Genomic DNA, 16,880 nt, shown 5'->3' with positions numbered 1-16,880 from the left:
AATTTGAAATAATTTTGTTTGACATAGTTTCTAGGGTTTCAACACCAGTAAGTCTACGTAATTCTAATGTACTAAACCAAGGAGGACGCTTCAAAATCATTTTCAAAATTTTATTTTGAATCCTCTGAAGACTCTTCTTCCTTGTAATACAACAACTTGACCAAATCGGAACGGCATATAACATCGCCGGTCTAAAAATTTGTTTGTAAATCAATAGTTTATTTTTCAGACAAAGTCTAGAATTTCTGTTAATGAGAGGATATAAACATTTCATATATTTATTACATTTTGCTTGAATACTTTCGATGTGGTCTTTAAAAGTAAGTTTTTTATCATAAATTAATCCCAAATATTTAACTTGGTCAGACATACTCAAAGCAACTCCATTCATCTTGATAATGTGATTGCTATTTGGCTTAAGGGAAGAAGCTCTAGGCTTATGAGGAAAAATAATTAATTGAGTTTTACAAGCATTGGGAGAAATTTTCCACTTTTGCAAGTATTTGAAGAAAATATCCAAGCTTTTCTGCAGTCGACTACATATGACACGAAGACTTTTTCCTTTTACGGAAATGCTTGTATCGTCGCAGAATAACGACTTTGTGCAGCCAGCCGGTAATTCAGGAAGATAAGATGTGTATATGTTATACAGGATTGGGCCCAAGATCGAGCCTTGAGGCACACCTGCTTTAACAGGAAATTTATCAGATTTAGAATTCTGATAGACAACCTGTACAAATCGATCAGTTAAATAATTTTGTTAAACTGTTTTCTTTTAGCAGACCCAAATTAAACACGGTATAAGTAACTTACAATTTTACAGTTTTTCCTTCGTAATTCTTTAGGCAATACAATTTTACATTTTTAGGTTAGATAGGTTCTGTAATAATTTTATTTAGTTTTAGTTTATAGATTTTAGTAATTTTTAACAATAAATTTACCTACGGTAGATCCAAAAAGATTTTAATATTATCCACCTTTTACCTCTAGACTTTTAACTAATTTACTGAGTTAGATTAAGTATAAAAATGAGAACGGGAAATTTCTTCTTGCACCGCATGAAATTTAATTTTGCTTTGTCACTATCAGTGACGTTTTCTTTTTGTTTTCTTCGTAATCGCCTCTCGTGAAATGAGCCCGGAATCATCGCATGCTGGTTGCCGAGGGGTACTCGACGTCACATTCCCCCGCCTGTAAACCATTTAGTTGCTCTACTTCCGGTTTACCCACTTCAAGGACGTCTAGTAACGCCAACTTCACGACCGGTCTACGGATGACTCCATTAGTTGTCTTCACCCAAGCTTGTCGCACTCGTCCATCCTTTCCGTGAATGACCTTGACTATTCTTCCTCTAGTCCACTGATTTCGTACTGCACCATCTACGATCAGAACCAGACTTCCTTCCGCTATCTCCTTCACATCTTCGAACCACTTTGATCTCCTCGATATCACTGGCAGGTACTCCTGTATCCATCGCTTCCATATTCCATCCGACAAATGTTTAGCAAGCTTCCATCCGCTATTCAACGTTGTACGGTAATCCGTAGGTAGTACTGGAACCTGTTTAACCCCGTCTGAACATCCGAAAATGAAATGATTAGGAGTCAAAGCTTCTTGATCCGCCGATTCTATCGGGATGTATGTCAATGGTCTTGTGTTTACCATCGCCTCCGCTTCGATAATTACCGTCTCCAGAACCTCGTCATCCGGCCGCCGTTGTGCATCTAATATGGTCCCAATTGCTGTCTTCACTGAGCGGACCATTCTTTCCCACGCGCCGCCCATGTGTGGTGCGCCAGGTGGGATAAATGACCAACGAGTTGTAGTGTTTGTAAAGGTCGAGGCCAAGTAGTCATTACGATTCTCTATTTCACGTTTCAGCTGGTTATTCGCCCCGTGAAAGTTTGTCCCGTTGTCACTGAATATCTCAGCCGGCGCTCCTCGTCGTGACACAAACCTCCTTATCGCCATAACACAAGATTCCTTTGACAGGCTGTGCACGACTTCCAGATGCACTGCTCGGATAGTCAAGCAAGTGAACAGGGCTATCCACCTCTTAACGTTGCTTCGACCAACCTTCACTAGCACTGGACCAAAGTAGTCGACACCTACGTATGTGAAGGGTCGTACATAGGGAGTCAGTCGGACCTTCGGCAGCGGAGCCATGGGGGGCGAATACGGACAAGCACGATGAACTCTGCACCAGACGCAGCTTTCCGCCACCTTTGTAATCAGTGATCTCAATTTTGCAATCTCGTAATGTTGTCTCATTTGATTCACAACTGTTTCGCGATTACAGTGCCGAAAACGGCGGTGAAAATAATCAACTAGGAGGAACGTAATTCGATGCTTACGGGGTAAAATTACCGGGTACTTGGTTTGGTACGGTATCCACGCTGCGTTACTCAGTCGATTGCGTTTGCGGATTAATCCGTCTTTGTCCATGAAGGGCCACAATTTGTAGATTGCGCTGCCCTTGGGAAGAGTTGCATGGCGGTCATCCGGCTCTCCGCTTGTCGCTTCAAGGATAGTCATTTCCGATGCAAACACCTCCTTTTGTGCTTGTTTCCACAAGGATAGTTCAGCCATCACCAACTCGTTCTGTGTCAAACAACCATGAATCGGCTTTCCTTTCCGCTGCGAAACTCTAACATTGTGCATGAACCTGTGCACATAAGCCATAGTCCTGTGGAGCCTCTCCCATCTACTAAATCTATCCGCATCGATCAGTGGGTCCGATATATTATGATGTAGGTTGCAAACAATCAGCTCTTCTTCAGTGGGGGCAATCGGTGCGTTCTTGCCTGGCCATAATTCTTCTGGTTGCTTCAGAAATTCCGGTCCACGAAACCATCGGCTTTCAGAGCTGATATTCGGCCCTGAGCCCCATTTAGTGGCATCATCCGCGACGTTCATCGCCGATCCGATCTTCCTCCATTCACTAACATCTGTCACAGTCAATATCTCACCAACTCGGAACCCCACATACTGATGATATCGGCGCTGGTCTGATTTAATCCATGCTAGAACGGTGTTGGAATCCGACCATAGTACACGCTTCGTCACGGGAAGAGCGTGCATGGATATTACGCTGTTAAGTAGGCGGGATCCCAGCACAGCCGCACGTAGTTCCAGTCGTGGAACAGTCTGCATTTTCAACGGCGCTACCTTCGACTTCGCAGCTACAAGTCGAACATCTGGGCCTTGCGGTGTTTCAACCCGGAAATATACTGCACAGGCATAAGCAGACCTGCTTGCGTCCACAAATACGTGAACTTGTAGGGATGAATAGGTCTTCTCGACAGCATTCACAAAATAGCATCTCGGGATCCGCAGACTATTCAACTTGGGAACAAGATTAATCCAGCTTCTCCACCTCGGCATGAGTTTTTCGTTAACCTGGTCGTCCCATCCAATACCCGCTGCCCATATGTCCTGCATCAATATTCTTCCATGAATCAGGAAAAACGAAATCAGTCCCATTGGATCGAAGAAACTCATTACGGTTCGTAAGATTTCTCTTTTGGTAGGCACGTAAGACTCTTCTAGAACATGTTTCAAATTGTCACGCAGGGAAACTGTATAGACAAAGGTATCACTGTTGGGTATCCATTTCATGCCCAATACTGACTCGATTCGTTCATCCTTCTCTGTTCGTATATCTTTCTCGACGGCTGTAGACTCTTCTCCAACTTGAGCTGCTATATGCGGATCGTTGGACAAGAAGTTACGGATTTCGAAACCACCCTGGGCGTGAATTTTCTTAACCTCTTTGCCAATCCTCACGGCATCCTCCGCTGTTCCAAAACTGTCCAAGTAATCATCCACGTAGTGGTATTGAACGATGGCTGTAACTGCTCGTGGGAAATCCGCTTCAAACTCCTTCGCATTTATGTTTTTAATGTATTGAGCGGAACTCGGCGAGCATGAAGCCCCGAAGATGGCAACATCCATGACGTAGGTCACCGGTTTTTGTTCTGGACGGTCCCTGAAGAGAAAGCGCAGAAACTGACGATCTTGAATCCGTATGAAGAACCTGTGGAACATTTCCTTGATATCGCCTGTCAGAGCGAAACGATACAACCGAAAATTGCTAATAACCGATGGGAGACCTTTTAGCAAGTCGGGTCCCTTCAATAATGCAGAGTTGAGCGAAACGCCGTCGACCGTGGCTGCTGCATCCCAAATCAGCCTCAATTTGTTCGGCTTCTTTGGGTTCAAGACAATCCCCAATGGCAAGTACCAACACTGATGCTTGTCCGTAGTCGACAGTTCACTTTCCGTCGCTTTGTGAGCATATCCTTTGGCCTCGTAGTCTATTATCTGCTGCCGAACTCGATCATACAGAACAGGATCTTTACTAAGACGTTTCTCCAGTGAACACATTCGTTTATATGCCATTCCGAAGCTCTCCGGGAACTTTAACTTGTCTCTCTTCCATAGCATACCCGTTTCGAATCTTCCGTCGACTCTTCGCGTGGTGGACTCCATAATTATCCTCGCTCGTTTCTCTTCTTCGGATTCTAGTGGAGTAGAAGGGTATGTTATGCCAGTGTCGTCCAGTGTGATGTAATCCCGGACTAGCTGGTTGAGCTCTTGCTCTGGATCGGTCCATCCTCCAACATGAAACCCACAGACATACTTTGATTGCGACTCTGTCGCGCACCCGTATATGCTCCATCCGATGCGACTTTTCGTAGCTATCGGCTCTTCCCACCTTCCTTCTCTGATTTTCAGTGGTACAGTGAGTTTCAAGTTGTCAAGACCAATCAAGAGTTTTGGTGATATTTTTGTATAACTCGGTATAGGCAAACCACGCAAATGCGGATATCTTCTTGTCATTTCGTCGTAGTCCATACTTTGTGATGGAAGCAGCAGTCCACCAACCGTACGTGCATTTCCCAGTCTGTACTGCTTCGTGCATCCGGTACCTGAAATCTCGGTACTGATCCGTCTAGATTTTGGTTCACTGCGTTTGATATTACCGGTCCATTGTAAGTTTAGTGGCTCCAAAGTACCCGCCAAACCGAGCTGATCTGCAACCGAATCCTCTAACAAGGTTATCTGCGATCCTTCATCGACGAAAGCATAGATGTCCACTTTAGTATTCTTTCCGTATAACGTGACAGGAATGATTCTAAAAAGCGGTCCGCCTACCGTCTTTAACTGACTAAGATGACTTGTTGATACAGCTGCTTGTACGGTTGCACTTGAAGAATGTAGAAGAGGATTATGTTTCAGCCGACAATCATTGATTCCACACTCTTTCGCTGTCTTGCACGGCCATTTTCCATGGCAATTCAAACACGATCTGCACAGACCAAACTCTCGCACTGCCTTCAACCGCCCGTCGATGTTCATAGTTTTAAATTTTCCGCATTCCGACACCCGATGCCCTTCTGCTTTGCAAACCGCGCACGGTCTCTTCGGTGCTCGCCTCCCCGATAAAGTGTTAGTTACCGGTTCACGCCTCGGTGTAAATTCTGGCTCTGCGTGAGTCTGCACGAACGACCTCTCCCGATGTTTCGTTTTTTGTGGTTTCAACGATGGTAAATCATCGGCTACATTGTATGCAAGTTCAACCAAACTTGACATGAACCTCCCGAACGCAGCCAAATCCGCATTAGGTTCTTCACTTTTGACTGCCGACCAGTTGAGGCGATAGTCAACGGGTAATTTTCCCACCAAATCGTGTAACAGAGACGGGTTAGATAAGTGAGCCTGATATCCCACATTTTCCAGATGCTGTACTAAATTATCCACTGCCAGTCCGAATTCTATAATGCTCTCCAGATCGTTGGCCTTCAGTGGTGGCATTTGTCGAACTCGCTCAGTCATAGAACGAATAAGTGTTTCGGGACGTCCATACCGCATTTGCAAAGCTTTGATTACATGCGGTACCCCTGCTGGATAAAGCAACCGGCTGCGCACTGCTTCAAGAGCTGGACCCTTTAAGCAGCGTTGAAGACGGATGAGATTTTCATCGTCAGAAAAACCACAAGTTGTTGTAGAACGTTGAAAGTTGCTTATCCATATAGGCCATTCTTCCGGGTTACCGGAAAATATCGGTAGATCCTTCCCCATCACTTGTCTAGTAGCTAGCTGTCGACTCGTTGGGCCTTCCGTAATGTCATTACTGTGATGCTGGGACCGTTGATCCTGATCGTTTTTATTCTCTGCGACAGGTTGTTGAACTTCACAGGCTGCACCATGTTCTTTATCACTACTATGCACTCCCGACGAAGAAACCTGTTTTGACAGCTCGCGACAATTTAAATTTATTTGTTTCTTAGGATTGTTTGGTTGAAGAGGCAATTTTTGAATTCCCTGACTAACGAGAGATTTGCATTGAACTTTTTGTTGAGGGACAGTACAGTTAGGGGGCGAGATTGCTAAAGCTTCATTTATCTTTCTTGCGGGTGGGTTTTTGTTAGTATTGAACTTATCGGGTAATACCTGTTTCTGACATGAACTGGGCCTAACTGCTGACGTGGAAGTCTTTTTTGTTCCCTCTGTCTGCTGGTTTGTTTGCTCCAGCCAGTCTTTCACTTTTTCCCCAGGATCGGTGTCACCAACACCGACGTTGACTCTACTGCCGTAACTGCTACTGTACTCAGAAGCCTGCCGAATAAGCTTCGCTTTCTCGTCCGCCGATTGCTTCCGAATAGCCGTCTGCTGTTTTCGGTATTCTCGTTCGTCAGCCATGTTCTGCTCCAATGCCCTTTTTGCCTCTGCGATCCGTCTCGCTTCGACGGCCAGCTCCTGCTCCCGCAATTCCTCCTCTAATTTTCGTTGACGATCTTTCATTTTCTTCTCCTCTGCTAGCTCTTCTTCACGTAAACGTCGCTGTTCGTCGACGACGTTTAACTCTAGTTCCAAGCGAGCCCGTGCACTAGACGTTATGCTTTCGACAATCACTTTCCTCGATTTACGGGTGTTCTTAGTACCGGCCGAAGATTTCGCCGCCGTCTTTTTCGGGACGTCAAGAACGGCGCCGTCGGATGGTATTGGATTAGAATGACTGGGATTGTTCTTATTCTGCTCCACCACATTTATTCCATCCGTGTACAGAGGTTCGCAAGTGGGACAATACCATTCCCGATCCCGAACACTGGCACTTACGTTCACACAGGAGTAGTGATGCCACATCTGGCAAGAATCGCAAGCTACCATGTCGTCATGTTCGTCGGAGTTGTCACATAATACACAATTATATTGCACCTGCAAATCATCTCCGTTTTTCGCCATCACGTGGGAAGTGTTCGGTGTAAAATTCTAAAGAATGTTAAACTGTTTTCTTTTAGCAGACCCAAATTAAACACGGTATAAGTAACTTACAATTTTACAGTTTTTCCTTCGTAATTCTTTAGGCAATACAATTTTACATTTTTAGGTTAGATAGGTTCTGTAATAATTTTATTTAGTTTTAGTTTATAGATTTTAGTAATTTTTAACAATAAATTTACCTACGGTAGATCCAAAAAGATTTTAATATTATCCACCTTTTACCTCTAGACTTTTAACTAATTTACTGAGTTAGATTAAGTATAAAAATGAGAACGGGAAATTTCTTCTTGCACCGCATGAAATTTAATTTTGCTTTGTCACTATCAGTGACGTTTTCTTTTTGTTTTCTTCGTAATCGCCTCTCGTGAAATGAGCCCGGAATCATCGCATGCTGGTTGCCGAGGGGTACTCGACGTCACAAATTTTGTAAAATTTTTACAATGTAAATTGGAAAGTTAAAATTTAGCAATTTCGTGATTAAACCTTTATGCCACACACTGTCGAATGCTTTTTCTATGTCTAGAAGAGCAACTCCAGTAGAATAGCCGTCGGCTTTATTAGCTCGTATCATATTAGTAACTCTGAGTAATTGATGAGTAGTGGAATGCCCATGTCGAAAACCAAATTGTTCATCTGCAAAAATGGAATGTTCAGTAATATGTGACATCATTCTGTTAAGAATTATTCTCTCAAATAATTTACTTATGGATGGAAGTAAACTAATTGGCCTATGCAGTGGACCCCCGTTCGTTTGAACGATTTCTCATGCAAACTAACGGGGTTACTTTTTAATTTGAACAACTGGTAACCCGAAATATGCTGAAACCTGTGTGAACTGGCCGCCCTGCTCTTTATTATTGTTTTGGTGGTTTGTTTTAGTTGGCAGTTGCAAGTGCGAATATTGCATTTTCTGATCGGGTTTCTATCTTAATCGTTAGGAAAACGACATGTGAAACCGATTAAACCTACCCCGTAACAAAGTGACAGTTATTAACAGTTTCCCATAACACCCGCCAGTGTCAAAAATGTCGCGACGATCGTTTTTACGTGCCGGTCAAAATTGACGCACCTTCCATTTCCAAAGGAAATGTTAATTTTTGTTACGTTAAATGTGAACGCAAAAAGCTGCCTGGACAACGATTTGAAAAGTGCGTATTGATTATTTCAGCATTATTTCATGTTTTCGGTAAAACTGTTTGAATTCTTGGTGGGTTGTTTGATTGATTTGTTTACAAGATAAAAAGCAGTATTTATTACAAGATTGTCACTCTTGTGTACGAGTTGTCTGCTCTAAAGTATTCAAATATTGCGTGTTTCATTGAAAGTTATCCGCTGCGCAATTCAAAATGAAATGCTCTTTCATGATTGCCGGATCGATTTTGTCGTTACAGAACAAGTTAAGCAAAATTTAAGAGTAAATCCAAGCAATAGAGATCGTTGCAGTTGTTACTTGACAAAACTAAATAGAGCATGTTATTATGACAGAAGAACCAGTTATGCTGCTATTGTCATTACAACGGAAACGTTTTGATACTTGACATAATGTTGTCAGTTCGTAAAATACTCTAATGAAATAATCAACTAATTCAGATCTTATATGCACAAGGGATTTTTTTGCCAAAACAAATGATAATAAACTCTTTCTTCGATATTTACGATTTACGATATTTACTTTCAAACATCTGTCGTGAACCATGAACCAGCAGTTTTAGGTACGTTTGATTAGTATGGGAGCTGTCACATTGTTACCGGGTTGGATTAAACACGCTAGGTCAGTACAAACAAATCGTGTTTATGTGCATTGTCTGCATAAACAAATGATGTCATGTTGAGAATGACGTTTGAACCATTTTTAATTTGCACGTCGTGCAAACCAACGGGGTTCAAATTAAAAAGTGTTCAGATTAAAAATGGTCAAACGAACGGGGGTCCACGGTAGCTTGAAGCCTCCGCTGGATTTTTATCTGGTTTCAAAATAGGTGTAATCTTAGCAGTTTTCCATAAGTTAGGAAAATATGCTAATTTAAAACAGTTATTAAATATTTTAACCAAAAGTTGATAAGCGATTTCAGGGAGTTTTTTAATTCATTCTTTCATATTCTTGAATTTTTTGATAATTGAACGAACCTCATCCAAGTCAGTTTCAAATACTTCATTATGTGAGACGTTATAAGTAGAAATTTGATCATATTTTTGTGAGACATCGTTTTCAACTGAGCTCACCACGTTCAAATTAAAATTATGAACATTTTCAAACTGCTGAGCAAGTCTTTGAGACTTTTGTTCATTTGTTAATAGAATATGATCGCCATCTTTAATTGCTGGAATAGGTTTTGATGGTTTCTTCAGAATTTTTGATAATTTCCAGAAAGGTTTTGAATAAGGCTTCAACTACTCCATGATTCCATAATCGGTGTTTAGCATTAAAGTTACCGATAATTTTGAGCGATTCCTTGTAAGTTTTTGCAAGTCGCCTTTCAGAAAATTTATTTGTTCGTTTGTACACTGGTAAGGGAGATACGCAGCCGCAACGAATAATATTCCAAGTTCCGTTTGTACTTCAATCCCCAAAGCTTCAATAACTTTTGTTTCAAGATGAGGAAGAGTGCGATGTTTAATTTGACGGTGGATAACAATAGCAACTCCACCGCCAGAACTATGAATTCTATCGAACCTATGTACCACGTAGTTGGGGTTATATTTTAGTTTGATATTTGGCTTTAAAAAAGTTTCGGTAATAACTGCAATGTGCACTTTATTGACAGTTAAAAAATGTTAAAACTCATCTTCGTTCGCTTTTAATGAACGAGCGTTCCAATTTAGAAATTTTATTGAATTATTTAAAGTCATTGCTAAACTTCAACTTCATTACAATTTCATATGTATAATTTGTGCCAATTCGAATAGCTTCGGTCATGGAACTTGCTTGCAACAAAGAAGTCATTAGAGTAGACATTGCTTGTTGCAAAAATAAGAGTTTATCCTGGGTAATCATACCTAGGTCGTCATTAATGGCATCGTCCCTAGGTAGCCCAGGATTAATGTTTTTTTTGGAACTGCCTGGAATAACAGGTATGTCCAAGTTTCCGGCTAAGACCGAATCATATGATTTACCTGACCTAGCTTGTACGGGTAGGTAATTCACAGGTTCTGCACTAACTACCGGTGGAATTTGCTCACGCTTAGGATTTTGTTTACCCTGATTTCTTCGCTGTAAAATAGTGATTCTAACAGGGCAATCAAAAGAATTACTTTTTTTATTACTAATTTTTCATTCATGCTCTGTTGTATTAACCCTTGACGTTTGTTATCAGGATTGAAAAAATCGAATTCATGAAAATGTTTGGAACAAATCAGACTTTTGCTGATTGACGGTTTGCGACAAAACTTTGTCCACGTATCCGTTTGCCTACAGAATAATGAAATAGGATAGTAACTGGAAATCGAAATATTATATCTTTTGACAGAAATAATTCGGAAAAAGGAAACATTGGAGCACACTTAAGTTTTTATTCAGATCTTCGGTAATTTATTTTGCGGGGGTATGAAATGGGGAAGGCAACTAGGAAGAAGCGCCCAACATAGCTCTAGCCATCCCAAGCCCCTACCTAGCGCCTCCACGTGGCCATACCTGGAAATACTTCAATTTGTATAATTGAGTAGCCAAGCTAGGAGGTGCGGGGTCGTGCGGTTTTCAGTTCCTAACCTTACAAATGTAGTTTTAGGCAACCATTAAACCACACGACTTTAATTTCAAGTATTATATGATTTATACTAATTTTTTGGTAAACTAATCTATTTTCAGAGAGCGAAATAAGGCGCTATATCCTTGACCAATTGCAGCCTGGCTTCTGGTCTAAATGCCATTAGTTCATCCCTGAGGGTCCGGAGTATCACTTAACCCTTATTAGCAAAGATACTCCCAACGACTGTAAATAAATCATTATCTATGTATATGGGAAGCGTTTGGTACGGGAGGTCCACGCTTTCTTCCTTCCCTTGATTTCAAGGAGTTTGATGGAATTAGGTATTTTTTCTAGTTCCACTTGATTCCTTGGAATTCTCTCTGCGGTACATGCTGCGCAGTTGGCCTGGCCGTTGACAAGAAAAATGATTGATTCAAGTAATCGTCATTTTCCAGGATGCCTTCCAGAATTGGCTGCGTTAGTGTGAGATTAGATTAGATTAGATCTTCGGTAATTTATTTTGCGGATTTGATCAGCATATTTGGAAAAACTATTTGACGAAGCGGAAAATAATAAATTTCGCGAGTTAAAATGCCGGTACGAGCGCAAACACGTTGCCGTACAATATTCGCCACTACGAACGAGCAGATATGCGTCTCGTGCTGTTCGCAGCTGAAGAGCGACTGTTTTTATGTGTTTCACTCATAGATTTTTTCCATGTGCCCAGTAAATGAACTTTATGTGCCAAACAGTTACCATTTATGTGTATTTAAAATTTATCTTTAAAATTTGCTCATACTATTCATATGCATATAATATTCATGTGTACTTCTGGGCGGATTGTGCTTATATGTGGCACATAATAATCATAAGGATTTTCATAAGGAAATTTTCTATTAGTTATGTGCGGATTGTTTTGAGTGCTTGCTAAAAATATTAACTTGACGTGAATAAAGTTGCCAAAGGTATGCTAACGTTTTCCGAAAGTTATACCCACTAGCAGCCATATCACGCACACGAAACGATGGATACACACTTAAAAAAAAAGCACCGAATTCGGTAAAATTTTACCGAAATCTAAACAGCTGAACGTTCGGTAAAATTTTTTATGTTACCAAACGTTACTAAAGATCCGTAAACGTCGAAATGCACGACCGAAATTTTTACCGAATGTTCAGCTGTTTAGATTTAGGTAAAATTTACCGAACTGTTTAAGTGTGTAGGTAAAGTTTTGGTAGAGGTATACACCAGGTACACAGATAATCAGGGTAAATTTACGGCCGCAGCCATAATTTGACAAAAAGGCCAATCTCGACGTAAACAAAAGCAGTTCTGCTCGTCGTCCGGTGATGAAAAGCGAATGCTGTTAGTTGATCGCGAGTTTTAGACAATTTTAAAGCATTAAAGACTGTTTTATCGTGAAACATCAGTAAGAAAAAGTCGTAAATATGAGCGAGCACGATATTTCCAAGATGAAGGTAAGTAAAGTTAATTAAAATTCATTATAAACTAGCAGAAGGATAAAAGAGAAAAGAAAAATGGACGACGCTTCTCTCGCAGAGGTTAGGAGCTTTTCGAATCTCAGACGCAAACAAATATTTTGTGTAACAGTTTTTATATAATAAAAATGGTTTGTTGCAGGTGGCGGATCTAAAAAAAGAGCTAAAAAATCGCGGTCTTAGTACTTTGGGAAACAAAAATGAGCTAATCGATAGATTGCAGACTGCTCTTATTGGTAAGCTAAACAGTTAATTTAGTATTATTGCAACTTTTATTTTTATTTAATTTTTGTTTGATTTTAGAAGGTGGCGATCCGTTAGAAGATACCGCAAATTCCGAAGATTTATTAGAAGACGATGAGCTGAACGACGATATTTTGGAGGATGAGGAAGAGAAACTTCAGGATGGTATTACCGAAGAGGAGCATATACTTAAGTCGCCTACACCCAGCGAAGCTTCGAAGTCGGAGTCCCCGGAGCAACAGAGACCACAAGAGTCTTCGGAAAAGAAGCCAGAGTCCCAGAAGGACACGAAAGCAGATCATTTGATTCCACAGAAAAAGGTGGCTCTTAAACGGAACATATCTATTTCCGTTGCCACGCCGGTTACGTCTTCCGCTGATGTGGAAGGGAGTAAAGATGATACTGCAGATAAAAAGGAAGTTGACAACAAACCCGATCAAGTTGCTACGGGAGAACCGGAGAAAAAAATTATAAAGCTAAACCAAATGACTGCTCAGGAAAGACTCGAAATGCGTGCGAAAAAATTTGGTCCCCAAGCGGTGACTACCGATGTATCTTCAAACTCTAAACTTCAAGCTCGTGCGGCCCGTTTCGGAATTGGGGGCACCAGCAGCACTGCATCGACTAGTAATGGCAGCAATAGTAATTTAGTGTCACTAGATGCCCTAAAGAAACGAGCGGAAAGGTTTGGTGCGAATGTTTCCGATAAATTGACCAAGCTAGAGCAAGAGGAGAAACTTCAGAAACGTCAAGAGAGGTTTGGCCAGGCCGCCGAGACTAAACTTACTGCAACTGGCAAAGTGGCCATCACTGCTAGCAGCAGCACGAGCACAGACTACAGTGAAAGGGCTCGTCTTCGGCTGCAACGGTTCAAAAATACCGTTTAAAGTATCCTCCATACCCAGGTTCATCCAGACGTTTCCAATCATGTATTGATTTTACCATTTCTAGCGTTACTCATACATGTTTTTCAGTTATTCATCCAGTTTGCGTTATATAACAGCAAGTTTTGATTCATATTTTTCTGAGAACTTCAGTTGCGTTTTCAACAGTAGAAAATACTTACATTCAAATGTATTGTTTAGAATCCAGACAAATCGATCGAAATAATCCAATAAATAGGATTGTAACAAGAATTTTCCTTAATTTACAAACTCGAAAATTATCAATAGTTCTAAGGGGCATTCTATCCGAAATTCCAGTAGGCTCCTGGCGAAATATGGATCCTTTACCCTATAACACTCACCATTCCACCTCTCAAAATAATTTTCACGTCGAAATTACGGGTAAAGTTATGTGAATTTTCCATCCAACTTTTCCCGTACTATTTACGTGAATTCCACGTAGTTTGCATTAGTATGCGTGCATTTACGTGGAAATCAGATAGATGCTATTGGAATTTCCAATAATATTCAACTGAAAGTCACGTAACTCCCTGTAGAGAAATTTACGTGATTTTTTACGTGGAAAGCACGTGTAGATTATTTTGCGTGTATGGAACTTTAAATTAAGGGGTTATAGGGGTTAGGGCGCTTTAAAAAGTAGATTTTTCTAGAGAAAAATAAATGATTAAGGAAAAAAATTGTATACATGTTACAGTAGCTTTTAGCTTTATTTTAACGTATTTAGTTTTCGAAAAAAGTTATTTAAATAGCTGCTATAGGTAATCTCTCTGAACTCTTCTAAAATAAGACGTCTTGCAGTGAGCACGATATCTTTAGACTGATTCATCGAAAATCGAAAAACCAAAAAGGAATCGGTGATAAGATATATCTAGATAGAATTAACAAAAGGGCGAATGTCGCAAATGTAAACAAAACGAGTGAGAGTTACTTTTTGCTGGACCAGCATAGGAAAATCAACCCTCACTCGGTTTGTTTACGCTTGCGACATTCGCCCTTTTGTTAATTCTATCTTCATATTATCTATAGATTGATCGAAGGTTTCAGCAATATAACCATTTTCGACAATATAGCGGCTTGTTAAACATAAAAAATCGATTTTTGACATAAATTTTGCTCTTAAATTGTCCATAAAACAAGAAATATTAATCTATGAGGTATAACCTTCGATTAATCTGTAGAATATATATTTAGAAAACTTGTGTCAAAATTTGAAGTGATTCGGTTCAGCCGTTTTGAAAAGACGGTTTCGAGAAACTCGCGCTCAAAGTTTCGCGTTCCTTCAATCGCTGTGACACGCCGTTTTAAATATGCGTATAACTTCGTTAATATTTGCCGCATTGGCATGAAATTTTCTGTGTGCATGTTGCAGATTGCAAGAAAAATACTCACATCGCGGTTATCTTGACTGTTGAACCAAACCATCAAAAGATCACCGCAGAGCAAATTTCTGCAATTTATTACATGAAAATTTACTAAATCAATTGTTTTTCATCAAAACCATGCTACAAAACTGTTATTTTGTAGAACTGCAAACCATAAAGCCTAAATTTAAATATCTCGCGGTTATCTCCTGAGCGCGTTATCACCGCCGCTGCATGCGGATTTTTCATAACCGCCGCAATACTTAAATATATATACACTACGATCATGAAATAAACAGAAAATCGATTTTTCGAAAATTTTAACTGTATATAACCCCATTAATAAATAACTCTTCAAAAATTTGCGTCCATACAAACCGATTTTTTTCATTCAATTCTCGTGTATTAAATTTCATGAAACGCTGGGATCGGTTAGCGGTCTTCGATGCATCGTCTAGCTTCAAGCGGTCCATCTGGTGAACTTTGGTGAGCTATTGGCATAATGGACGGAGGTCAGGTTCAGGCAAAAAGATCACATCCTCCTTTGCGTGATACTTCGTGCGGCAAATTTCGGCAGGCACTTCATACTGTAAATCTCATTCCCTTCTCGCTGATCCTCGCCTCGTCATCCATTATGACCACGGCGTCGCACTTCCCAGGAAAGACATTTTTCATCGATATCTTCTGGGTGATTGCCTGCTGCTCAGATACGGCCGGTCTCGATTGTCGCATCCGCATAAAAATGTTTGTTTTGGACAGATATTTCATCGTCTGGCCGGATGCTCTGACCTCCCGGTCCAAGGCATGGAACGAAGAGGCCACCTTAGTCTCGTTCTTCCTCTACAGTTTCTACTACACTTTACGGTTGCGCAGCACTGTCGAGTGGTGAGAAGCAGGCTTCCGTTCGATGCTCTTGCCATAAGCACCAAATAGAATGTTGCGGCAACGTGTACGCCAGCGGCAATTTGACAGTTAACTCATTGGAACACTGTCTGAATTACGCTGACGGAGGGGTTGACGCAACTTTCTGTTTGGCTTTTCACTCCAGAAGACAGAGGAAGTAGTAAATGCCGGATCGGCTATATCCGGCGGACATGAAGTGCCTCACGATGTCCAACTTCTTCGCTCCGGGGTGAAGCTGGCAATACTCATGCTCGACTACATTGGTCACCACTGTGGTAACGTGACAGTACTCTGATTTGTTGAACATTGTATACAGCGTGTTGATCGACCCTCGCATTATAACACCGAAATTCTCACACAGTACTGACTTCCATCTATCATTCCTGGATTCGCTGAAAAGCTATTTTCGTTTATAGTTATCCATAGGTCTTGTCGGGGTATGAAATGACCCGGCCACCCCAAGTTCCTACCTAGCGCATCCATGTGACCATGCCCGGAAATGCTCTAACATTAAAATTGAGTAACTGAGCTAAAAGGTACTTTGTTGTGTAGTTCAGCTAGAGGTGTTTGATAAGGTAAAAAGAAACAAATAACACAAATATTCGCCGAGTACTCTCCGCCAGATCTCGCTCCACCTGGTCTAATCAAACATTTCCTACCGGATTTGAAGCAAACACCATCTTTGTAGGGTAGTTGTCCGATATTCTGCCCATCGTATCCGTCCAACTTTAGACTCTTTTTGGATACAGGGTTCGCCATAGAGAGCTGTCCGTGCTCATGGTTCATCGTCCACCGCCATACTCCGTTCGTTCTTCTGTACACCGCCGAAGATCGTTCTTGGCACTCGTCTTTCGAAAACTCCGAGCACTTGCAGGTCCTCCTCGAGCATTGTCCATGTTTCGTGCCTGTAAAGAACAACCGGTCTAATCAGCGTCTTGTACAGGGTACACTTTGTACGGGGGCTTAGTCTGCTTGACCACAATTGCTTGTGAAGCC

General features: G+C 41.1%; 2 protein-coding genes across 3 annotated transcripts; one reads left to right on the top strand and one right to left on the bottom strand.

Moving 5' to 3' along the window:
- Positions 1–1,143: 1,143 nt before the first annotated feature.
- Positions 1,144–7,248, bottom strand: LOC128739643 (uncharacterized). The gene has a single exon (XM_053835138.1). The coding sequence runs from the start codon at positions 7,246–7,248 to the stop codon at positions 1,144–1,146; it is 6,105 nt and encodes a 2,034-aa protein (XP_053691113.1).
- Positions 7,249–12,318: 5,070 nt separating this feature from the next.
- LOC128742973 (uncharacterized) lies at positions 12,319–13,817 on the top strand. 2 transcript variants are annotated; one of them, XM_053839473.1, is made up of 3 exons: positions 12,319–12,451; positions 12,615–12,708; positions 12,779–13,817. In XM_053839473.1, exons 1-3 carry the CDS (start codon positions 12,422–12,424, stop codon positions 13,600–13,602), a joined length of 948 nt encoding a protein of 315 aa, XP_053695448.1. In that variant the 5' UTR covers positions 12,319–12,421; the 3' UTR covers positions 13,603–13,817. The 2 variants fall into 2 exon arrangements, with proteins under 2 accessions (XP_053695448.1, XP_053695447.1); XM_053839472.1 differs by having other exon boundaries at positions 12,776–13,817.
- Positions 13,818–16,880: the final 3,063 nt, after the last annotated feature.

The sequence above is a fragment of the Sabethes cyaneus genome, chromosome 3 (genome assembly GCF_943734655.1).
Source record: "Sabethes cyaneus chromosome 3, idSabCyanKW18_F2, whole genome shotgun sequence".
In the NCBI taxonomy this organism is placed as follows: Eukaryota; Metazoa; Arthropoda; class Insecta; order Diptera; family Culicidae; genus Sabethes; species Sabethes cyaneus.
This window is presented reverse-complemented; position numbering and strand designations above follow the sequence as displayed.